The sequence below is a fragment of the Platichthys flesus genome, chromosome 6 (assembly GCF_949316205.1).
Source record: "Platichthys flesus chromosome 6, fPlaFle2.1, whole genome shotgun sequence".
NCBI lineage: Eukaryota > Metazoa > Chordata > Actinopteri > Pleuronectiformes > Pleuronectidae > Platichthys > Platichthys flesus.
In genome coordinates, this window is record NC_084950.1 from 1,602,660 (window position 1) to 1,628,560 (window position 25,901).

The window sequence follows — 25,901 nt, forward strand, 5'->3', positions numbered from 1 at the left end:
ATCCTCATATTTACAGTTACTCAAAATGTTTCTTCATAGATTTAAGACTGATAGCAGTAACATATTTCACAGAGATCTATAATTACTCTAGAGTTTCTATTTCTACTGTTTGAACTAAATCTTGAAATGCTGGTGACATATTGAAATCCATAACTTAACTATACATGTAACATGACAGTTGAAGTCATGACATCATTTCATAAAAGTGAGTGTGGAAAAATTACCCATTGAGGAATTATTAAGATATGTTTTTTAATTAATAGTATAATATAATATAAACAAGTTCATGCAATACAGTAAAACATTTTTAATGATTAAATATATTTTAATACAATATAACATGATGTTTCTTTTTCTTCACCTCGTCGCGCCTCCCTCAGCTCGTCGCATGTTGATGACGCACGTATAATGGCCGCTGTCGCTGTGCGGTGCGGGCAGTTTTGATTCCTCCGCCTCAGCAGCTGAACTCACGCATCAGTGTTTATCTGAGGCCGCGGGAGCGCGATCCGCCGGAGAGGGGACTTCTTACCGAGGCGCTGCCGTCGTCACACAGCTCCGGGTCGGCCAGGTGAATGAGAGAGGGCGGGTAGTTAGCGGTTAGCATGAGTGCGGTGCAGCGGTTAGCTTAGCTCCGGGGAGGGCTGCATTGTTACCAGAGCCCCGGGTCGGTGCGCTGCAGAGTCCGCTCCCCGCTGCCGGCTGTGTGCCGTCCCGCAGCGGGGGGTCGGGTCTCCTCTCTGCGGGGGAGCCTCCGCTCCGTGGCGGCTTGGTGCTCGCCCGTTAGCCCGGTGTGTTGGCGCTGCGAAGTTCTGGGGCCTTGTTGCCAACTAGCGCGACTCAGCCCACAGAAGAGTTCGCGGCTGCTGCAGGTGAACGTGTGTAACGCTCCACAACTCGGCCGTGTTGTGTCGCTGCGGACACACAACCCCTCACACACACCGGGGGCTAGCCGCTGTGGAGGTTAGCTTGATGGGAGCGGAGGTTTGTGAGTTAGCAGCGAGGCTAACACAACAAGTCCCGCTGTCAGTCCATGAGCCTCATCCTGTGTTTGATTGAAAACAAAAGAAAAGTTACGAGACTTTACTTTTAGTTTGAAACAGCCACTGATCGTTTACCAAGAACTTTCAGAGTTGGCTCTCATCTGTTCTGTGTGTGTGAGTCAGTCTGAACTAATGTGTGTAACATCAGGTTGACTGTAAATAATCATGATTTATAAACAGTTACTTTAAAGTAGAAGTAACTGGTCAGTAAATCCTCCAGATTCCACCAGGATGAACTGGAGGGTGTATTTCCAGCAGTGATTCTATCTTCTAATTAAATATAAATGTTATTGGTCAGTAATCATTCTGTTTAATCTTATGAATACTGATGAATAACCTGGTGTTGGATTTTTATAAGTTTCAAGACGTGTTAACTTATAAAGCGACAGTCAGACCAGACCAACTCAACAAGTCACTTATTGACTGTTTCTAACAAACTGTGTTTTTCTCTCCACTAGAATATTCTCTAATGGATTCTCCTGAAAGCCCGAACCAGTCCCCCCAGTCTCCCGAGGAGGAGAAGGGCTTCTCCGACTCTGAGCTGCTGGGTTCTTCTGACGAAGAGGAGGACAGGGTAGTCTCAGGCAGTGAGATCATCAATGAGGAGGAGAATGGAGAGCTGCTTGACGAGGAGGAGGAGGAGGAGGAGCCAGTGGAAAGCCGACGAAGAGGTTTGGAATTAGAGGAGTTGGACGAAGAGGAGGACGAGGTGGTGCCTGACTTCGTCTCTGACCCAGAGGATGAGGAGCCTGGAGGGGTGGGACAGGAGGATGAGACCATTGTTCTGATGGAGGGGGATGAAGATGGTCCACAGGGGCACCAGATAGATGGAGAAGAGGAGGAGGAGGAGGGAGATGAGGAAGAGGACCGGGTCATTGACACGCCACAGTCCCCCGACTTCGAACCGGTGAAGAGCTTCACTGATGACGACAATGGAGAAGATGGGGAGGAAGGATACAGTCACTATAAAAAGGATGTCTCGGCCGAGCCTAAGACACCTGAGGTAGATGAAGAGGAGGAGGAGGAGAAGGAAGAAATCAAGACGGAGGAGGCCAAGAGGATGAGAGCTGAAGAAGGGGAGAGTAGAAGAGCTGTCACCGTGAAGCAGCTGAACGTGGACTCAGCTTCTGTTTCCCGGGAGCTAGACGAGCATGAACTGGATTACGACGAGGAGGTCCCGGAGGAGCCCAACGTCCCTGCACACGAGGAGGAGGAAGACGAGGAGGACGCAGAGGAGGAGCAGAGTGAGGACAAGGTCGTTAAGAAAAAGGAGAAGAAGCGTATTCTCCCCCCGTCTCCTAAGAACAGTGACTCCAGGAGATCAGACGACTTCAGGGGACCCGACCGGATGTCCAGAGATTCCTTCAGGGACAAGAAGAAGGACGAGGATGATGGAGAGATCGATGAAGGAGAGATAGATGTAAGTGTCATGGTTTGGCTTTGAGTGATATGTTGATCAATGAATAATTCCTCCATTGTCATATTCTGAACATTTTCACATTAATTTGAAACTCTGGAATATAGGATCTGTTGATCATAGATCCTGCAGGTCATTGTCAAACTAAAGCTCGTTAAAGAAGCTACATCCTGTGACTCATCGTTCTTTAATCTGGATACCTTAAACTCTGTCCTATCAATAAAGGTCATTGTGTCTCAAATACCTATTGAAAGTCAGATTTGATAAACTCTCTTGTGTGTTTGGCAGGACGATGACCTGGAGGAGGGGGAGGTCAAAGATCCCTCAGACAGGAAGATCAGGCCACGTCCCGTCTGCAGGTTCTTCATCAAAGGTGGGTGATGGAGAGCAGATGGTGAACCAGTGCTCGACCAGTGAAGAACTCATGTGTTTATGAAAACTTATCATCTGTGGCAAGAGAAAGAAGTTCTGGGTGTAAAAATGTGATCTGATCAACTGAACCAGAAGTTTAAACAAACACAATGTACTTAAGATAATTACACACAATATAATATGTGTGTGTTGATCCTCAGCATCTCTGCGGGTTAACGTCTGGTCTCTGACTGGACTCCTCCAACAGCTGGGTTCTCTTTATGAGTCTTTTTGTAGATGTACTTTGATATTGAGGGTCTTAGTCGCTCTGCACCACTCGGCTTTCACCGAGTTTCTTCTCTCAGACACTTTGACATTAACCTCGAGGCTGTCGAGCTGTCTGGAGCTTTCTATGATTTGAGGGAACTTGTGTTTGTGCAGTGTGATGTAAACAATGTGATGGAAGCAGCAGCTTCTTGGTGTACATTCATTTTTGCAAGTTAGAGCATGTGAGGAATGTCAGTTGGTTTAAGTTCTAGTCATGGCAGCTGGTCTCCAGCAGGGGGAGTCATGGTACCTCTTATAGATCTGTGTATTTTCCCTCTACTCTGAGTAAAACATGAACTTAATAAGAAACTATAAACTCTCATTAATGCAGGTTTCAGGGACAAATATGAAGTTTCATTGGTCTATTTATTTATCTTAAAGTGAGAAATTGAAGGTACACGATGAACATTAATTAATATTTTTATTTTATGTCAATGTGGAACATATTTTGCATCTTTTAAAGTTTCACCTGATTTACAACAGGATTTGAACCAGGACTGAAAATTATTAGTGCAAGAATACATGTTGATGTTATTTATGTCATCTCCTGTTGACACTTCTCCCTCAAAAAATCATATTTAATTAATCAATAATAAAAACATATTCTGTCTAATCTTTATTTTTTCCTTATTCTTGGTAAAACTTTATTGTTTTTCTTCTTCCAGGAAATTGTACCTGGGGCATGAACTGTCGCTTCATCCACCCCGGAGTCAATGACAAAGGCAACTATTCCCTCATCAGTAAACCAGACGTCTTCTCACCTAATGGAGCGCCCCCTGGTGGACCGCACCCTCTCATACCCAATAACCCCTGGGTACGTCTCTCTTCCACAGATCCTATGTTTGCTTCGTGCTCTAACGTTAATACAAGACATAAATACTGAATCCACTGAAGATGAAACCATGATCTTATTGTGAAGGATCTCCGCCTCCTGCACATCCACACACTGTTCCACACAACATCTGCATCTGTTGAATTAGCTTGTCTCTGTTTTCAGGCCGGACCTGCAGTGGAGGAGCTCCCTCCACCTCCTCCCCCAGTGGAGCCCCCTGTGGAGAGTGCATGGGAGAGAGGCCTGCGGCACGCCAAAGAGGTAACCCCCCCCCCCCCCTCACAGAGACATTTCCTTCCACTGGGCTGTGGTGATGCTGAGCCTCAGTAGAACTTTGTCTAGAGAGACTTCCGTCTGGGAAGAGGTTTTGCATTTTTATTGAGCTTTATTTGGTTTTACAGTCGATTAAACATTGATAGTAAAATACACTGTTGCTTCAGGGTTCCTACGGTCATGAAAAACCTGGAATAGGGTTAGGGTTAGGACATGGAATTTTAAATGTGTTTTTCCAGGCCTGGAAAAGTCATGTTAAAAAAAATAATCCCCAAACGTTTTGGAGAAATCATACTGTATGCCTTGGAATTCTCATTTTTAGGTAAAATACTAAATTTTGTCACTTTTTCGTGTATACACCGAGATTTCACAAAATGTTAATTCATGGAAATTTGGTTTAAAGTCTTGGAAATCCATTTGTCAAAATGTGAATGAACCCTGTTACTTTTTAGTTAGGAATAACTCCTCCTCTGAAAACGCCCCCGGTCGGCCCCTCGCTGGCTGTGGGAGATTATTGTTTGCACGAACCTGGTCAACTCATCAGAAATAAATTATAATAATAGGAAGATTCATTCTTTTTGCACGAGACTGTTTCCTACCCTGTCACATTATATGATTTTATAGCATCAGTGAGTTTCGCTACGTGCCATGAGAACACACTTACTTCTGTGTAGGAATTCTGTCTTTACCAGAGCTCCCAGTGACACTTCACCTCCAGTGGACCGACCCCCTTGTATCTGGTTGTGTTTCCCACAGGTGCTGAAGAAGGCCACCATCCGTAAAGAGCAGGAGCCGGACTTTGAGGAGAAGCGTTTCAACGTGACCATCGGGGAGGACGAGCGAGAATTTGACAAGGAGAACGATTTCTTCAGAGAACGCAGCTACCGCATCATCAGAGAGTAGGAATCACGGAATCTCTTGTTTTCATGTTGAAGGAGCTCCTAGGTTTAGTTGAATGTTCTGCTGGTTGAAGCAAATAGATCTGACAGTGAAACCCTGTCTCAACTCGGCCTTCTGCTGCCCCCGCTGCTCGGACATTCCCCATTTCTCTTTTATTGTCTCTTTCTCACACATTCCTCTTTCAGAAGTTTCCCTAAATTCACTTGACAACAGCGTCACACCTCAAAATCGACCTCAAGCAAAAACATTTTTTTGGGCACCACACAGTCTGAAGCACCCATGTTTTTCCCCTGTTCCTAAAAGTCAGACACTCATTTATTTGATAAATGAATAATGGAACTAGAAAGAAACATGAACTTAGTCCACGTCCACACTTATACCTTTGCAAACTTACAACCCACGATGAAACGTCATGGAGGTAGCTGAGGTCTCACTGCTCCTCCACCTGATCCACAGCTTCAGTCTGAAGAATGGTTTCATAGAACTTAATTAAAATGTGATGATTGAGTTGTTTGCACTGAAACTCGTCTCTTTTTTCTTTCTCAGTGAAATGGAGTTCAGAGATCCTGTTTATGGGTGAGTGTTCACTCACATGGACGATCTTAATGAAACACTTAAGAAGCTAAATCTTTACTATAACATGCTTTGATGTCATGTGGAACCAAATCTGTAGAACATTCTGTAAAATGTCATTAGAAACAAACCATTAAAACCAGTTCAGTTTTCCTCTGCTGTATAATCACTATAAAAGGATCCTTTATGAGCTGTTGCATGTTTCCCTCTGCAGGGACCAGTACAACGATCCATACTACGACTATGAGATGGAGGCGCTGTGGCGAGGTGGCCAGTATGAAAACTTCAGAGTGCAGTACACAGAGGCTCCACTTCCGTACCACTACAACGTGAGTTTCCTCCAGGTTCTGCTCTGAAGCCTTCTGTGTCTTTTTTAAATGTTCACAGACCGAGTGTTTCAACAAATAGAGTTTAAAGTGCTTCAGCAGCGACTGCAGGCTCTGGTCTGACCCGGCCCCTTCCTGCAGGTCTTTCAGAGACTGTCACTCTTTTAAAACAGACGCAAGGACGACCGGATTAGATTAGTTTTTTATCACAACTCATGAATTTATCCACTTATTATGACTAGTTGACTCTACAGGCTAAAGGTCAACAAAAGGTTAAAGGTTTCTGTGACCTGATTTGTTTGCAGAGGTGAGAATCACAGGTTGTAATCCTAGTGATTCATAGTAATTCACTATATCAGGATTAATGGGGCCACAGACATAGAATTCATAATAACTGTGAATATCCGTCTCTCCAGGAGCGAGAGCGTGAACGCGACCCTCAGGATCGGCCCCGGGACCGAGAGAGGGAGAGAGATCACCGCGAGCGGGAGCGCCGGCAGCGAGAGAGGGAGCGGGAGAGGGAGCGCGAGAGAGAGAAGGAGCGGATGCGGCGGAAAGAAGAGTGGGAGAAGGACCGGATGAAACGTGACGAGAAGGAGAGGCCGAGGATGAGACCTCCTCGAGACCCCAGGGAGAAGAAAGAGGACGACAAGCTGAAGCCTCGCTCGCCCCTCGACCTGCCGCCCAAGTACGTTCCAGCTGCTGGTTTTTGTTTTGCAGAAAAGTTATTTGGCGTGTCCAAGCAGAAGGTAGAAGCCAAGAGAATAACCCTCTTAATCATTAGTGGGGTTGTTTTGACAGTTGTCTTTGTAATGGCTGGGTGGGGTTGACAGACGGGCGTCACTCTGCCAGATATTTTGTTTTTGCTTCATACATATGACGTTTTTGTCGAAGCAGTCCGTTAAAGATGTTGATGTGTGTGCCCGGGTAAAATCATCATTCTAACAATGGAAAATTAGAGTATGCTCGCTTATTGAGGCGTGAAAGGAAGGTTGCACAATGCCGAAGTTTTACCTGCGTGTGTCAGCCCCATGTCAGGGACACACACATTGCATGTTGTTGTGGGAAGTCTGTCACAGCCTTTGTTGACTAATGAGAGCGGATTAGTCAGCCGGGTTTCACTGAGTAGTAAGAACATGTGAGGATGTGAAAACATCCTCTATAGTTTTCTGTTTGGGATCGGTAGTTGAAGAAATCGTTGTGCAACCAAACACTGTTCTTACGAATGTATTTTCCATATCCTGGTGGAACGGGGGGTTTCAGTCAAGTTGATTGTTTGTGCTGATGAGGCAACGTTTCTACAAAATGAATAGAATGGATGAACCCTCTAGTCTGCATGTTGCACGGTGTTGTCGTCACTCATTCTGTGTCAACACAATTTAACCCTCTAAGACCTGAGGCACCAAAAAGAATCACACTCTTCAAGCTTCACCTGAAACCGGTGGCCCTTCTGAACAGCTGACTTAAATACCTCAGTCTGTTGATAATTGAACCTCCTTCTCCAACTTGTTTCTTATTAACTGAGCCTTGGTCAGCAGGTATTTTAATTGTCAATAAAACTCTGTCGTCATTATCACCGCCGTCCCTCAGATGTTTTTGCAGGATAGGAGCCAGTTCCCATGATGCAGTTTGCCTTTTCCCGCGAGTATTTCAGCAAATTATGACGTATTGCATCAGGCTTTGAAAACGAGTTTAAAAACACAAAAACAGTCCAAACACATTTGCAGTCATTTGTTGTCGATTGACTCCAAATTGTGAAAACGGGAAAATAAGAATCTGAATTTGCTGGGATGCTCAGGTATTTGTGTTTTGGTGGTTTGCTTCTTGTGTCACTGTGTTTCACGTGAAGCTGTGACTGAAACTCAGCGGAAACATGTTCTAAATCCACCTTCACTGAAAGAAGGTGGAGAAGAATGAGAAGTCAGAGGTCGTAAGAACTTAGATTTCTAGGGTGGTGAACGTCAGCCTGCAGATCAGTGCATGTTCCTACACCTCCCTGTGGAAGGAACATCAACTGGTCTTGGATCTGGAAACTGATGTTTTTAGTTCAAGTGTTTTTATTTTTATGATTATTCAATACTCCTAATCATACATTATGGATAACTGGCAAATCAAAGAATTTCACATCTCACACAATAACATCAGCTCAACACACTGAAGCTTACAAATGCTACCGTACAGTTTATATATCCCCTCATAATTCAGAAGTTCTTTTTTACAGTTTTAACAAAGTTCCCCAAAATGCTAATTATGCACCAACATGCACTTGTCTTTCTTTTAATGCTTTTGTTGAATAGATTTACTCCTTTATTTTCACAGTCATTGCTAAAAAGAAAACGTGTCTCTGGTGTTTGTAGCAGTGCAACAACAACACATCCTGTGATTGCATCACAACACCGCGACTCGTGCCTCATTCCTTCAACTCGTCAGTCATCGAGCTTCGTCTATAGAAAAGCATTCGTCCTTTGTTGGAAAAATTTCCACTTTGTTGTTGCCGAGCCTTCTTGCCTCTCACCACTTTATGACTGATGACCCGACTAGCAGGGGCACATATTTCCACTGTGTTGTTCGCGCTCAGGCTTTTTGAAATTGCGGAACTTTGCAGTGTCGTCAGCTCCTGTCACCGCCGGTAAAAGGGAACTGGAGCCGACGCCCCTTTTTTTACTCAGCGATCAGTGACGTAGATACATGTCGGCAATATGTCAGCTCAAAGCAAAGTGGAAATCCTCTTGATTTGAGGAAGTGATTCATTGTCTTTGACGCAACCACTGGAAAACACATCCCAGGTCAGAAATTCCCAGATAAAGTTCTTCAGGGTTTCCCAGTAGAGAGTGTAAAACTGTAACTTTATTAGTTTAATTGCAGTCTTGATGTCAGCCTGTGTAATTATCTAACCACAAAGATCTGTGATTTATTTAAGTAAACACAGTGGGTGGTGTCCAGCTTTGTTTGTAACGTACTATGAACACTTGTCTCAGATCAGTTGTTACTGTCACGATCAAATATAAACGTCTGTCACTCTTCAGCTACAGACAGACTTGAGATCCCGCCCCTGTCTAGAAACATAAACAAACTACCTGTCACCCACAATGCAACAACAAAGAAAGTGAAATATGCAAAAGCCCATTTTCGACTGGTGAAAATCCCCATTATCCTCTGTCTTTGTCTGCACTGTGAATAGATGACCTCACAGCCCGGATCACATGAAGGTAGAAGAAGGTTTAAATCTGCTCCGGCTCTGCAGGGACAGACATGTGACACCACGGTCATCACAATCGTTTCTTCTTCTTTTGCATATTTCTGTTTGGTGGCATGAAGCCGTGGAACTCCCGGGCTCAGGCACGACAATAGCCTCACGTGTTTGTGTGTTTATTGTTTTTTTGAATATCTTTGATTAGCGTGTGATATGCAAAATACAACACTGTCAGGAAAGCACTGTGAGGGAGCTTCTGGTCCTTCAGCAGGTGTGTAACTTGTGGATAGCTCGTAAGAAATATATATTTATAGTATAATTTTAACTTAAATTAATTATTATTTTATTTATTCACTTTCATATGTGCATTAATAAAGATTAACAGCAGAAGTGACATCACTGCTGTATTGTCATTCCTAATTCCTCATTTCCCCTACATGAATGTAAACTGATGAGGTCACTCCCACTGGCTCTGTCCCTCTGAACTCATCTTTTGTTTTCATGCACGATTTTATTTCCACTTCCTTTAATTCTTTTCTTTCTGTGTCTTCCATCAATTATTCATGACCACTTTGACACAAACTCTTAATATTCAGTTCATTTTGTGTTTGACTTCTGAATGCAGAGGCGGCTGCTCTACTGAGTCTGAACCTGCTTCAGCCTTTTCAGAATCAGAAAGTATTTTATTGCAAAGTAGGTTTACACCTACAAGGAATTAGCTCTGGTTATTGTTGCATACAATGAACATAGAAACATAAAAAAATAAATAAATACAACACACATAAGAAAAGCAATAAAAAGAAACAATATATATTCACTCACTATTTACTTATTAACTCACTTATTCTAATATTTATACAAAGTAACATTTATTTAGACATAAACATATCTAAATATAAATATATAAAAGATATAAGAAGTGAAATGCAAAACAGTGAACGTGTCAGATTGCAATATGCTGGACTTTTTCCTCAGGCTGATTCATTAAACCCACAAAGTTCAGGTTACCCTCTGTCCCAGGGCTGTATAAGTCTATTTATAGAATATACTCCACTTTCCTTTTTTGTGAGTTCTTTCCCAAAGAAAACGTCATTTAGATAACAGTATATATTACAGAGCTAAAAATAGCCCACGTGTTGTGATTCTATTTTAAGCTCGGTGCTTGACACGGTCACATGTTTGCTCTTGCATCACACCAGTGGAATTTCTTATTGACTGGAGGACTTGTACCCTTCTCACACAAACACACACCTGCATTTTGTGTGTGTGCGCACAATAGGCTGCCCATTCATTTGTTTTGCTCGTGCATGATATGTGATTCTGAGTTTGTGTCCCTGTTGAATGCACTCTGCTGTAACACTAGAGCTCTACACACTGGTCAGGCCGAGCAGTAACTGATACACCGGTATGGATCCTTCCCTCCAAAGATTCTGCAACTCGGTGGGAATATCCACTCCTCTCGTTCATTTCCTCAAACAAATATTTAGAGACGACCTCGAAGATCTCTGCGTCTTCTTCACAGAAGTAAACATCAGTCCATCTGGTGGGAAATCCCACGCATGTTGATGGTAAACGTCCTGGCTGTGATCCAATCCATCTCGGATCAGTTCCCACAGCAGGTCTGTGATGTGTAGCCACGCTGCCATAGGACCAGTTTATAGTTTGATAATATATTGAGCAAAATACCCAAAAATATACAAACAAATATATGAATTCAACCATCAAGTCCTCCCCTGTTGTCCTCAGCCTGGATGTGTGAAGGAAAATCTTTACAGTAGATTTGTAAACGTCTGCTCGGCTCGGTCTGTAGTTGAAATCCTGTCGACTTGTTCTTCATTCATCAGGATCAATCAGGGTTTTTAATGAGTTGGTGAAAAGGGTTTGATCGATGAACCAGAGAGACAAGAGAGAAACAGGCGGAGCCGCAGGTGATGTGCGTGTGAATGTTCTGGAATATCCAGAAGTGAATTAGATGTTTGTGGGTTTTTTCTGCCACGTCCATGTAAACACACGATCTTTTCAAACTTCTCAGCAGGCCGATGGAGCCGCCCTCAAAGAAGGAGATTGTTCCATTAATGCGGCGACCAGATGAGTGGAAGGACCCGTGGCGTCGGTCCAAATCCCCCAGGAGGCGCCCCGGGCTGGGCTCCCCCCCACGAGGCCGGCGGCGACACCGGCCCTCCGGCTCCTCCGTCTCTCTGTCCAACTCCTCCAGGTAGGAACGCCTCCTCAGGCACCTCCTGGTTGTTCTGCAGCACTCTGATGGTGAATTAATTATCTTGCTGTGGGAAATGATCAGATAAAGATTAAAGTTCCTGGTTCTGAACCCTCCAGATGTGTGTTGAATACACACATCAGTGAGTGACACTGGATGTGAACACAACTGTAGTTTGTTTACAAGACGACACTTTTAAAATATTAACTATCGCTGTAATTTCATAATTATTTGGCAGATGGAAATGAGGAATGTCTCAACTGTACAATTAGTCACCACTGCAGTTTGTTTCATCAGAATCAGAATTATTTTTATTGCCATGTATATTTGCACATACAGGAAATTGCCTTGGTGTGGTTGGTGCACTTTACAAACAACAAATTAAAAACAACAATAGCGAACAATATAACAATATAAAAAAACAACAATATATACAGTTAAAGAGTTACGTGCGCTTTTAAGGTGCACCGCACATGATGATGTGCTTGTAATTAAGATCATGATTCTCCTGTTATCAGTCTGGTTTCCTACTAGATCCATTTAGTTCTTATTGATTTATTGACCTTATTAACTAAGCGTTGTCCCTCTGTGTCTCCTGCAGGTCCTCGTCTCGCTCCTCGTCCTACACCGGCTCCGGGTCGTCTCGCTCCCGCAGCCGCTCCTCCTCCTTCAGCTCCTACTCCAGCCACTCCTCGCAGCGCAGCTCCTTCAGTGGCAGCCGCTCCAGGTGCGTTCACCACATTCACAGCGTCCACGTGTTCCTTCCTGAGTGGCGTCAAGCAGCTTCATAGAAACGTTGGTGTGTGATCTGGTCTGATCTTTAGATTAAACAGCGTTGTGACACTTTAAGGGTGATTGTTGATCTTTCAGGTCTCGATCATTCTCAACGTCTCCTTCACCGAGTCGGACAGCGCTGAGGAATGCTAAGAATAAACCAGAGCCCCCCCCTATGTTAACTAAAGGGTAAATCCTTATTACTTGCATCGATTTACATTATTTAATTCATCAGTCAATTCTCCAGCCTCATAGTTCATCCTGCCTGTCGTGACGTTGCATGTGCTCACCGCTCCGTCACCGTCGTCACGCTTAAACAAACAAGTGTGTTTCCCCTGCAGAAGCATGCCCCCGAAGCCGGGCGCCATGCCCCCCCCTCGCAGGGAAAAGCCTCCCATGAAGAAGGCTCCCAGTCCTCCCCCGCCTGGTGGGATGCAGGGCCGGCCTTCCAGACCCATGCAGGAGGGAGGCAAGGCCCCCCCCAATCCCCGGGAGCCGGGTGGACCAGGTGGCGGCGGTGCAGGTGGCAGTGGGGCAGGTCGCGGAGGGACTGGCGGCAGTGGAGCAGGTCGCGGGGGAACGGGCGGCGGCGGGGGAGCGGGTCGTGGCGGTGCAGGCGGCAGAGGAGCCGGTCGCGGTGGACCAGGCGGACCAGGCGGCAGTGGAGCAGGTCGGCCCCTACCGCCACGGGAACCCGGAAAACCCCCCAACCCCAGGGAAGGAAGACGGAAGGTGAAGCAGCAGCGTCCTCCCCGGAGGTGGGTGTCTCTCTCACTTTGTTTCAGAGCAATGAAGACGTCGTTTTTAATACATAAAGGAATTTGATTAATTGCAGGAATCAGGAACAGAAAATGTTTATCTCCACTTGTATGGTTGAAATCAGGTGTGACCAGTAACCAGACACGGAGCCTGTCGGCGCTGGCTGAGGTTTTGACATTGTCAACATTTTTACTTGTCATGAATCAAACGTAGGAGCCAGAGACGAGCAGGGAAACTGATCACTGATCTGTTTCCCATCAAACCAAACAATGCATCCTCATCACAACAGTTTCAGTTCATGAACGCAGCAAAAACAACAAGGAATCTGTAGCACGTTTCATCCAGTGCTACATGCATCACTACCTTTCACGTGGGGGGGGGGCGGGGCGATCATGGCTGATTGATCTGTGGAATGTCGTCTTTAAAGATAAATCACTCGGACGAAACTGACTTCAGGACATAAAGAGGTGAAGAGTGAAGCTCGTCCCACCAGGTTCACAGCTGAGATCCCATCTGCTGCAGGTCTTCACCCCATGAGTGCTGTTTGTCTCTGTCCTGCTTTGTGTGGACTTGTGTGTTTGTCCCCAGCGACACGTGCAAACTGCAAAGTGTGCTTTGGTCTCTTAAAGGCGCTTCATGAATTCAAGTTATCATCATTGTTAATATCTGCAATTAATATTTTAACAGCATTTAGAAAATTCTGTTTTATTTGAAAAACATTGACCATAAAATACTATGATATATAGATATAGAGATAGATAGATATAGAGATAGATAGATAGATAGATAACTTTATTCATCCCCGAAGGGAAATTAAGTCGTCATAGCAGCCGGTACATTTGAATACAATAAAAATATTGAGGTAGAAGAATAAAAACAGAAGCACAAGATAAATAGGTAGAAATGATATGATGATATTATAGCGTAATCACGCAAGTTCACGAGGAATGAACTGAGAGAATATTTAGGCTGAAATTTGAATTAGAATAATAATAATTAATTAAATCAAGCACAAGCAATTTGATTAGAACATATGTCAGCTCAGTAAACAGGAGGTTATTGGTTTAGATGAGCTTTTTGCTTTGTATTTATTGGGTTAGTGTAACAGTGTTTCACATGGGACTCTGTGTATGTGTGTCTGTGCACTCTGCAGTGTAAACACAAAATGTTGAACCTTTTTTTAATGTGTTGAAGTACGTGTCTCATGAACTCTGGAGGGCGAATCAAACCAACACAAAGTAAAGTTAAGGACTTAGTATATACTAGTTAAAGTGTACACATTATAAACAGTAGTTGTGTAGAATCGTCCATAGATCAACTGCTGGAGTAAAGTTCTGACTTAAAAACAATCAGTCATTGTTGTTTGGGAGAGGCGGTGGTCTAGTGGCAGAAAAGGACTCTGGTTCGACTCCACGGAGGAGAAACAACAAAAAGACGAACCTGGATTGATCTGTCCAAAAATCCAAGAGGATTCTCCCTACCCTGTCTAGTGCCCCTGAGCAAGGCACCTTACTCCCCCAACATCTGCTCCCCGGGCGCCGTACATGGTTGCTCACTGCTCTGTGTGTCCTGGGTCAAAAGCAGAAATAATAACAAACTTATGCAACCATCCCACCGTTAGATCTTTTGCATACTTTGCATTTTTTTGTGTTTTGCAGACACCAGAGTATGATTTGTGTTTCCCTCTAAATTACGTCTAAAACAAAACAAGATTAAAGTAAGTTTTAGAATAAGATATTAAAATCTGAAAGACTGGAAGTGGAAGTTGATCGACCTCTCGGCCCCAGACTACAGGTTGAGTCTTCATCATATCACTGGATCAAGAACAACCTGGTTGTAATTCCTCACAGCTTCCTGCTAGCGCGGCGTGGGCGAGGAGTGGAACTCTCTGGATGTGGTGCCATGAGTTTCTGGTGTGGGTGGGAGAATGTTGTCCTGCCTGCCTCTGCTCTGTAAACCAGCATCAAATTTGCAAGGGAATATGTCAAACAGATAAACTTTCCTCAAACAAAACTGTTTCCAAAACACATCTCTATTTGCATATGTTGGTCGGAGAGACACTGCGGCCGAGCGATTTGGGAGAACGTGTATCCATCACGTGTGTGCGATGGAAAAGAGATCTAGTTGTGTCAAATTGTTTGTGTGTCTGACCTCAGGTAGACGGGAAGAGCAGCTAAAGGACAGGGAATAACAGCGTGGGGCTGTTTGCATCTGGATGTGTGGGTGTGAGTGTGGGCAGACCTGTCACAGTGTGGAAACTATCCACCAAAACCAGTTCTCTGTGTCATGTTGATAAAGGACTTCCCTATGATTGAAATAAGTTGTAGTAGTGATACTAGCTGAGAGCCGAGATAAGGATCAGCAAATTAAACAATAACTGTAATTATCGGGTACAGGAAGCTGAACTGCAGGTCCGTTAAAAAGACTCAGAAGTTATTAAAAACCAGAGTTTATCTCCCATATTCAGAAGGAGACTTTGCAAATATGAAGAAATCTGAGCAGAGTTTGGTGGATTTGTTACAGCAGCAGCTTTCTGCACATCTGTATCTTATAAAAAACAGGAGCATGTTGTGACACGATAAAATGAGACGATTAGAATCTAATTTTATGAAACATTCAGGTGCACGCGACAAATCAGCTTCTCTGTTTTAGATTGTCCAGTTTCCACAGTCAAAGGTGAAATGCTAATGAGTTACCACATTTATTGTGATAATCATTAATATCTAGAAACTGGACATTAGTCATAGATTGATGTTACTTTCGGCCCGACCCTTTTCAATGGGTCAGAGGAAGGAGTGGTTCCACAAATCGTTTACTCTTCTCTTCCGGTCTTATCAGCTGAAACTATGCTGATGTTTGCAGAAACTCAAGAAACACAAGGTTCTGTAATGAATCACACTGCATCTGCCCAGAGACTGGAAGTGACACTGCTCATCCCGAGGACTGGGCTGCTTGGACCTTCTGTCAGAGCTTTGCTGAAATGTCAGGGCGAACTAAGGTGCAATAAAGCAACGCCAAGATTCGTTTGTACATCTGCAGCTTCCTATAAATCAGTCAAGTGTGTAAGTTTGAGGTTTAAAGAGATAGAAGAAAGAAACACAACTGTGGGGGGGGGGGGGGGGGGGTGTAATGGTTGAGTGAGGGCTTGGTATCTGAACCAGTTTGTAGATGATGTGATGGGATTTACACATTCGGTTTAGTTGCTCCGGCTTCAGAATCTTTGTCCAGATGTAGGCTGTGATCCACCGACAGATCAAGTCCCTTCCTGTCGGCGTCTGGAGCACAGAATGTAAATAAAGAGCCCGTGGAAACCTGCACTCACCCCCGGGTCAGATGTCTCTGCAGGGGACAGACGATGGGTTGTCCACTGCTCCGAGAGAAAACCACAGAAATGCAAACATCAGTACTTGCACTGGGAAAGGAGTCCGTTGCCCTTTCCGCTCATTTACCTGCGTTTCACGACCTTTTCTATATTTTAATATCCACAGAAACTGCTCTGCCGCCGTATCGGTGCCTTTTCCAGCGTTAGGGTTTGTGTGGCTCTGACTGCAGCCGAGTGGGTGAGGTAACATGTGTTAGTCAGCGTTTCCCTGGAAAGGTTTGTGAGTGAGCTCACCGGTCTGCAAACCTTCAGTTCCTCTGAGATGAAGTCGCTTTCTGCCCTACAGGCTCTGACATCATCAATGGGAGAACCTTGTCAGAGAACATAGACAGTAGCATGGGGGGGGGGGGGGGGGAAGTGATGTTGCAATGTAAAGGCTAATTCACGCTGCCTTGACGTACGGACACAAATTCCAAACAATGTTGTGTCACTGCCGACATACCACAAACCGTGTGTGTGTCTGTGTCTGTGTGAAGTCACATCAGAGAGAAGCTTCTCACCAACATGCGTCAATGTTCCGCCACTGGTCGTCTAAACGTTTTGGCTGATGTGAACTTGGAGGGTCAGTTGGGCCTCGGCGGAGCTCTGAGCTCCACTGAGGGACATCTTGTTTTTCCATTGTGTGTTTTTTCTGTGCAGGTGTGGTGCTGAACACGAAGCCGGGTGATGCACTGGTGTCTTAATATCCTGAAAAGCTTCCTGCTGTGTTCTCAGATCTGTCTCTCCCTGTCCCCTCAGGCAAACTGCGAGTGGGAGTGTCAGTGGAAGTGGTAGCAGTTATACTGGTTCTAGCTCCCGATCCAGATCCTCATCAAACTCGCTCTCTAAATCCGGATCCAGAAAATCCAGGTACAGTGACGCACCGTGACCAGAGGCTTGATGTTTGCAGGTTGTGCGTCCACATGTGTGTACTCTTGCACCTACCCTTGTGAACGTGATATCTCAAGAACACCTCCAGGGAATTCCTTCAACTTTGGTTCAAGGGTTCAGTTGTACTCGAAGATGACTTGATCAAAATGTGGTTGTCAAAGGTGAAAGGTCAAATTCACTGTGGCCCTGCAAATCCCGTTGGTGATCTTGTGAACTTCTCAGGTGGTTTGGTAAAAATGTTCGGTTGCAGAGATTTACTGATTTAGGTTTTGACGGTCGAAGGTCAAGCTCACAAATCCAGTTTGTATCCTCTTGAACATGATATCTCAAATCATGTGGACATCGGTTTCATTCATTTCAACTCACTGTTTTAGTTAAATGACCCAAAATTAAAGCTGCGATTTGTAACGAATTCATTCTGTATTCTTCTGTTTTGCTTTCATGTGCTGTGTCGAACCGTCCAGGAAATCCAGGTATGCTCATTACAACTCCGGCCGTGTGTGTTCACACCTGTGTGTCCATGTTGTGCGTACTGTAGTGTAACTGTTTGTCCCCTCACCACAGATCGCTGAGCGTGAGCAGCGTGTCCTCGGTGTCCTCGGCGTCCTCCAGCAGCAGCTCCGTGCGCAGTGCGGACTCGGACGACATGTACGCCGACCTGGCGAGTCCGGTGTCGTCTGCCAGCTCCCACTCGCCTGCACCCAACCAGCCCCGCAAGGAGCGCCCCCCCGTCAGGGACCGGCCTCCACACGGGAGAGACAAGACCAGAGGTGAGTGAACAAAGAGCAGACTGACGCACAACCCTGTGACATTCAAGTCGTAAATAAAGGACAAACAAACAATGTCTCCGTAGAAAAAAATGAATATATGTGAAGAAAAGCTGCTGAAACTTCTTCCACCTGCTGAATGCAAAAGTAGATCCGATCAAATCAGTGATTGTAACACAATGATGTTCTTTAGAGTGAGATCTAAAATAACCAGAACGTGTGAATGAAGTGTTTGACCACAGCGACTCTATTATGTTTTGTCTTGTAAATCCTCTACATTTTAATAAATGGATTTAAATATGTTTGAAGAACAAAGATTTAAAATTTAGGGAAAATAAAGAACTGATGGTCGATAGTGACCGTCGGGATTTCTCGTCCTCTCCACAGAGAGACCGTCAAAGAAAGACGAACCCTTCAGGGATGAGCGCAGGAAGCCGGACCCGTCTGGAGCCCCGCCCAGGGGGGGGAACCCTGTGCCCAAAGCAGGACCTGGTAGCAGGGGGGGGCACCCAGCACATCCCCCTCCGGGCCACATGGGCCCCCCTGGCAGCTATGGAGGTTCAGGTTCCCACAAAGACATCAAACTCACTCTCCTCAACAAGGTGACTACTGCCTCCTTCATCAAACCTCTGTGAAACAATGTCTCTGAAGAGAATTGGTTATTTGAAGTTTGATTTCTGTTGTGTTGGTTATATTAGTATATATGTTTAAATGGTATATATTGTGTTGTTTTCCAGCAGCAGGGTGATAAGGGCAGCAGGAAGAGGTACCTGCCCGCGGACAAGGACAGGCCGGGTTCCCCCCTCAGCAAGAGAATGGCCATGTCTCCAGACCGAGGTGAGAATCATGAGGAGCCACGTCATCACGTTTCACTCCAACACAAACATTCACACGGACTCGAGGAGGAACTGAACTCAGAGGTCAGAGGTCACTGGGATTCATACAGGTCTGGAAAACAAAGGAACTTTGGCTGGAGCCGCTCCAGATGAGATTCTTAGTGTTGAAGCCGACGTCTGTGGTGAAATGTTTATTTCCTTTATCAACTGGAAAATCACTCTTCAAGGTGAAATGGCAGCAGAATAATTTATTGATTTTATATAAGTTAATATGAAACCTCAGCTGTTTACAATGTTTGATTCTTTATTATTTAACTATTAAGTCAATGCTTGTTTACTCTTTAATCGGTATTCTGGGATATTTTTAGGTCAAGTGATATTTACTTGCAGCTAAAAATAGGATTTTAATGAGTGATTAACAAAGATTACATCAGCGATGATCGCACTCAGTCCCTTAGCGGTTTCCAACCTTCAACCTTCAACCTTCCTCTGACTGTGACCTTATCTGATCTGCATCAGTGTGACTCGCTCTTCAGTTTTCTTCTGTTGAATTGAAACTCTGGAGGAACAGTGGTAACTCTGCTGAGAAGAGAAAGTAAAGCTGTGTGGATCTTTATGTCGGTAGAAGATATTCAGGTCCTTCTGATGGTTGTCAGGGAGTTTGAAGTCTTATCAGAAACACGTAGCAGCTCTTATCACGGTTTTCTTTAAGACTTTTTAATCTGCTGCCTACGGATTGTTTAACGTCTGTCTCGTGTCACTTGCTCTGGCAGCAACGTTGATTTCATGGGTTTTTCCCAGAAGTGTAATTTCTCTGTCTGGTATTTAATTTAACATCCTGAAGCTCCGGTTATTCAAATCCATTGCATCACCTAAATCCATATCACCTTCTTCAATACAGCACCATGTTCATTTTGAAATGAGGGTCCCATTAAGAGTTATAGAAAGCACCGGGTGGGGGGGGGGGGACCGTGTGATGGTCCAGTGGGAGCAGGAGGCAGGTGAAGGTCTTCATGGTTCAATCACTTCTTCTGTTTCTGAGCTGGAGCTTAACATTACATTAACTTTCCAAGGACACAAGAGATTTAAAACTGACTCTCGGCCTCTTTAACTTTCTCACTTGTGTTTTCAGGTCGTGATAAAAGGATGCCGGGTCGACCCCCGCTCTCCCCTCGAATGGATCGACCCAGAGGCCAAGGCCCCCGACCCTTGCCCCCCCACGGAGACAGGTTGGTACAATCCACTGCATTTCACCGACTCCACACGACTGCAGACGTTAAACGTGGTAAAAGTGGCGTTAAAGCTGGAAGTGTGGAAAGTCTGTATCGCCTGCACTGATGAGTGTTGACTCAGCCAAACACATCAGGGTTTTCAGAACGTGACGTGTGGGGAAAAATGAGAAGGAAGCCACACGCGTGGAAGAAACGCACACGTGTTGTTAAATTCAGATGCTCTGGTACAAAATCCCCACAAAGAGAAAGGTGGTTTATAACATGAAGCAAATAAAAGTCTCACTCTCTTCAGAGTTCAGAGGATTTAATCTGAACTGTGACAGCTTAGCGCCCCCCCCATATCAGTCATCAGGCTGTAATGTACAAATCATGAAATGAAAGTGGATAAATAGTTTTCCTCTTGTTTTGGACTCGTTCTGCTTGTTTCTGAGTAAAGAATGTGACCTCGTCTCTTTCTTGTCTCTTCCAGGAAACGTCCTCTGTCCCCAGCCCCGAAGTCGTCTGGCAAAGCCCCCCCGGCGCCGTCAGGCAAACCCGCTGCCCCGGGATCTGCCGCGGCCTCCGGCTCGGCGTCGGGCTCCAACAAACCCAGCAACACGCTGTCCCGCCGCGAGGAGCTGCTGAAGCAGCTGAAGGCCGTGGAGGACGCCATCGCCCGGAAGCGAGCGAAGATCCCCGCCAAATAGAAGGACGCCCTCGGCTGTCTGCCGGCCTGAGCTCCTGCGCTGAGGCAACAGTGAGGATCACGGGGTGGAGCGTTCCCCCCCCAGCCCCCCCTCCACTATTAGTGGATTTGTAAAAATGTTGTTTGGTTCATGCTGCCACAAGAAACATCTCCTGCCCGTTGGCCTTCAGAGGTTCGACTCGGCTTCATTGGAGAGCCGCTCGCTCCCACACATCGGACGTTTGCTCCCGTCAGTCTCTGAACGTCCGACTGCGGTTTCTCCTCATCGGCGAGAAGCGGGGGGGAACCCGTGGGTGTGGGGGGGGAGGGGCGTCTCCGTGATGAAGCGTGTAGAGGTCAAACAGAAGGTCCTGAGGTTTCTCTGATCCTCCAGTGGAAAGGGAGCCTCTTCCTGATGTGCTGTGATGAAGCAGATTTATACATATTGATTCTACTTCTCGTCTTTTATTGTCTCGTCCTCTCACATCCTTTCTTTCCTCCGTGGAGCCGTGGGACCGGCGGCTTCACCGCGCTTCTTTGTACAAAACCCTGAGCATCTGTATTCAGCCCCCCCGAGCTGCGATCACGGCGGCTTCTTCCTCATCCAGTGACTCGTCTGCCGTCACACCTTGTACAATAATAGCAAGTCATCAGATTCTTTTAAGCGTTTGATTATAGACGATAGTGATGTGAAATATTGCTTCTTCTTTTTTTAATCTGCAGCATTTTGTTTTCTTCTTGGCTCTCGAGTCATAAAACCGAAGTTTTATTTGTCATGTTTTTAGTTGGAGGAGTGTGAGCGGTGGAGCGGGACATTTAGAGACAACGATATGTCTTGCTTTTGTGACAACAGCCTTCGAAATAAAACTATTTTGATAAAGAGGAGCTCGGCTCACTGTTTTTCTTTTCTCCGACTGAAACAGAATGTGTTTGGATAAAGTGAAATATTTGTGGGAACGTTAAGACTCTTAATTATCATCAACATAAAGAATACACACGTATATATATAAATGACCAGTTTTCACTCGGGGCTCAAATCTCAGAGAAAATGGATCCGTGGTTTTTGAGGAGCACTGTGTCTGTCGCAGCTTCAGGTCAAAATAAATCAGAAGGGAAAGTAACAAGTCATTTGTTTTTGATGTGGATCCTGATAAACGGGCAGCACCTGGATGATTTAACATGGCGGGGTACTGGAGGAGGTGCACCACCAGGGAGGTTATGTTTTCACCCCTGTGTCCACTTGTCTGTTAGTTTGTGAGCGTGATTACACAAAGAACTATTGTAAATTATTCACAAAGTGGAGGTGAGGGAATGGTCAGGCCGGCTCATTTGCATGCGAGGTGTTTTACATTATACAGGAATTCCCATGAGGCCTTGTGACCTTCTGAACCGGTGAATTTGTCTTGGTGTTCCACAACGTGAGTAAACATGGCAGCGGAAGTTTAGAATCAAATATCACTTTGCGAGCTGGAAACAGGAACCTCAGCAGCAACATGTAGAGTTTGTAACTTCAGTAATGTAATACAAAAGAAGGATTTGCATTTGGAAAATGTTTGAGTAAGAAGGCAAACCAGAAACTCTCAAATATGTAAAACAATGTTTAACAGCTGAAAATGAGACTAATTTCTAATCTGCTTGAATGAGCTTTGAGGTGATGAAGACCTGCAGCGTTCAGGCTCCTCTGAAGATGAAGTCGTTGCTCTGACTTCTGAAGTCAGAATGTGGAAACCACATGACTCCTCTGTCTGATATGGACATAAGAGCAAAGACAAAGAATCAGAGATGACAGGCGATTAATAATTGATCATAAAAGGAAGTGATGGAGCTCTTGAGAGACGGATACCTCTGGAAACAAAGTACTTTCAGGTTTAAAAGATACTGTTTTGATTATGATTATGTAAAATTATATAAAATCAGTGGCTCTCATTCCAGTGAACAGTTGACTGAGTTCACCTCTGCATGGTTTTCCTGTTCTGTTATATGTGTAAAGTCAACATTCCTCATTGTTTAATAAGTGTCTCAGTTAGAATGTGCTGACATAGAAAAAGAAACACAACTGTGTGTGTGTGTGTGTGTGTGTGTGTGTGTGTGTGTGTGTGTGTGTGTGTGTGTGTGTGTGTGTGTGTGTGTGTGTGTGTGTGTGTGTGTGTGTGTGTGTGTGTGTGTGTGTGTGTGTTTAGGAGGGGAATGTCCTCTTATCAACCCGAACGTGTTAAAGGGAAATTTAGCAATAACTTTCTGGTCAGTCCCTCAGAATGTGTTGAATGTGAAACCTCCACAGACGTTAACACCGACGTGTCCATGCAGAGCAGGGGATTGTGGGTAAAGGTTGGTTTCATGGTCCATCGCTGCAGCTCCTCTGTTCAGCCTCTGTCTCCAACACTAAGAAATTTCTGCGATCCTGCTTTACCTGACCTGGTGAGGGGGCGTGTCCGACTCGCTGCTATATATTGTTTTTCTTTTCAATAATGATATTTAATCAATTCTTTCTTAACCAACATTAAAATAAAATGATGCCTTTTTTTCTACAAACAGTCTTAGAATAGCTGCTTCAGTCTTTCAGTTCGTTGAGGACTACCTCACTACTGCCCTCTAGGGGAACTGCAGCCAATTTTAGTGCAACAGGAAGTGGGCGGGCTCTGATCTGATCGTAACCATGCAGCACAGGTTAGCATGGTGAGACATGCCGTTGAAAGGCCGAAGCACGGGTTGACACTGAGGTTCACGAATGAAGAAACGTTCCTAACATCCGCTAACATCTGCTAGCATCGCTTATCTCTCAACTTAGAGCTTCAGAAGTTAGATATTCTCCATCTTGTCCTATGTTCTCAAGTTAAACAGAGTTATATAACTCAAACCGGTCTTTCTTCACGGTGGTACAAAGCAAAACTATTTTATATCGTATGTAGTTGGTTCCTCGTTAATATAAATACAACTGATCAGAGGACGTGTACCTGTGCATAGGCGGATCGGCCACTGTGTCACCATATTGCATCTACATGTTTAGAGCTCAACTAGGTGAAGTCAAACTCCCGTCCGTTTTCTGAAGAGAGATTTTAATTAGCATCCGTAATAATTTAACCATCCATGGTAGACTCACCACAGAACAATGTTGTCATGTTGGATACGATCTGATCATTCAGCGTCACGACATTAGGTTACTGCACTTTACACTTTCTGAAACACAATCTACAAACAAACACAAACTATGGTGGTTTATGGGATGTGTAGTTCTTGAATCTGCCTCCTTAATCAAATCTACTCCAATGGTTTTTCGTTGGCTCAGACTCCTCCCACTAAGAGTCAAGAAACTCCTGCTAACACACAGACCAACACACAATGTGTCTGCTCCAATCCTGTGGTCAGTTGTTGTCACATAGACGACACATCAAACAATCACTGAGACCATGAAGTCATCGCATAACCTCAGGATTTACATAAAGATTCTTCCTCAAGCCGCACAGCCGGGAGAACAAAACCTTTCTAACAATGGACGTCACCTGATCTGCTTCAGGCTGTTTCTGGGTCAGCTCCACAGACCTGAGTGCAGATCAAAGAACCCAATCAGATCAAAGAACCTATTCAGTATTGACACTGGATCAAATATCAATGTTTCCAAACAAACAACTCCATCAGAAATCAGAAAGATCTAGAAACTTTCCTCGTTCTCCAGTTTTAAACATTCAGACTGTTTCTGGGTCAGCTCCACAGACCTGAGTGCAGATCAAAGAACCCAATCAGATCAAAGAACCTATTCAGTATTGACACTGGATCAAATATCAATGTTTCCAAACAAACAACTCCATCAGAAATCAGAAAGATCTAGAAACTTTCCTCGTTCTCCAGTTTTAAACATTCAGGCTGTTTCTGTGTCAGTTCCACGGACCAGAGTGGAGATCAAAGAACCCAATAAGATCAAAGCACCTATTCAGTATTGACACTGGATCAAATATCAATGTTTCCAAACAAACAACTCCATCAGAAATCAGAAAGATCTAGAAACTTTCCTCGTTCTCCAGTTTTAAACATTCAGACTGTTTCTGGGTCAGTTCCACGGACCAGAGTGGAGATCAAAGAACCCAATAAGATCAAAGCACCAATTCAGTATTGACACTGGATCAAAGATCCTGTTTCCAAACAAACTTCTTCATCAGAATCAGAAAGATCTTAATTCTGTTTAACATGTGAACTCCACAGATCTGAGATCTGAGGGATTCAGTTTTGTATTTTCTTCCACGTTTTTGTTGCTTTATACAGATTATTAAATATTTGTATTAGTCATCTTTAATTTTTGACTGAAATTAGTACATCTATATTTGGTCATTTTAATTTGTGTATCCTGAATAAATAAAACATGTATCTCTAAGTTTCCTGAAACAAATTAATAGATGCACTTTACTTCTTACTACAATACATGAATCTAGTTTGAATTGTTACATTTATAAATAACTAAATTAAGTTGATCCTAAAGTTCTGAAGTAAACAAAAGAAGTAGATTTTTTGCCCAATTTAATGTCTTAAGTATTTCTTTATTCATTTTTTACCCAAATCATAAAATAAATATCTAGTGACATATAAGTTATATTGTTTAATAAGCCTCGAGAAAAACACCAGAGCCAAAGAAAGTTTAACTTTTTTACGTTCTTAAATTAACAAATATATAAAATACATTATTTGATGTATATTTAAATTTATAAGAGTAAACACGTAAATAACATATGAAGAAAGACCTATGATATATAGATAAATATTATCTATATATCTGTGTTATAAATCTAATTATAGCTTCTGTAAAGACATAAACTGTTCATACTTGTTTCCAACCCAAACAAGAAAGTTCCATCATCATATAAGTTCAGGTAAAATAAAGTGAGTGTGTTTGTGGGCGTGTGCGTGTGTTAACTTTCACTCAAGCAACTATAAACTCGTTTCCACTTCCTCGTGCCGCCGGTTTTTCCCAGGTGAGCTCCATAAATACAGGCTGCACGAGCCGGATGGTTAGTTCCAGCTGAGAGGACCAGCAGCTCACAACATCACCTGTCTATCACCTGGTTATCACCTGGTCATCACCTGTCTATCACCTGTCTATCACCTGGCTGTCTCCTGTATATCACCTGTCTATCACCTGTCTATCACCTGGTCATCACCTGGTTGTCACCTGGTTATCATC

At 44.2% G+C, this 25,901-nt stretch overlaps 1 protein-coding gene across 1 annotated transcript; it reads left to right on the forward strand.

Annotated features, from left to right (window-relative positions):
* The first annotated feature begins 415 nt into the window (after positions 1–415).
* zc3h18 (zinc finger CCCH-type containing 18) lies at positions 416–21,614 on the forward strand. Its single transcript, XM_062389215.1, has 20 exons — positions 416–568; positions 1,499–2,460; positions 2,746–2,830; positions 3,801–3,949; positions 4,133–4,228; positions 4,997–5,139; positions 5,687–5,716; positions 5,928–6,042; positions 6,456–6,727; positions 11,265–11,447; positions 12,049–12,174; positions 12,318–12,410; positions 12,563–12,979; positions 17,101–17,211; positions 17,697–17,705; positions 17,797–18,002; positions 18,387–18,601; positions 18,737–18,836; positions 19,968–20,064; positions 20,537–21,614. Exons 2-20 carry the CDS (start codon positions 1,510–1,512, stop codon positions 20,751–20,753), a joined length of 3,615 nt encoding a protein of 1,204 aa, XP_062245199.1. The 5' UTR covers positions 416–568; positions 1,499–1,509; the 3' UTR covers positions 20,754–21,614.
* The last annotated feature ends 4,287 nt before the right edge of the window (positions 21,615–25,901 follow it).

What these genes read in the sequence shown, in the direction of transcription:
- zc3h18 (XM_062389215.1), top strand. Translation starts at nt 1,510, where the DNA reads ATGGATTCTCCTGAAAGCCCGAACCAGTCCCCCCAGTCTCCCGAGGAG. An exon ending in CCCCTCGACCTGCCGCCCAA is followed by an intron (nt 6,728 to 11,264) that starts GTACGTTCCAGC and finishes CAAACTTCTCAG; the next exon opens with CAGGCCGATGGAGCCGCCCT. An exon ending in AACTCACTCTCCTCAACAAG is followed by an intron (nt 18,602 to 18,736) that starts GTGACTACTGCC and finishes GTTGTTTTCCAG; the next exon opens with CAGCAGGGTGATAAGGGCAG.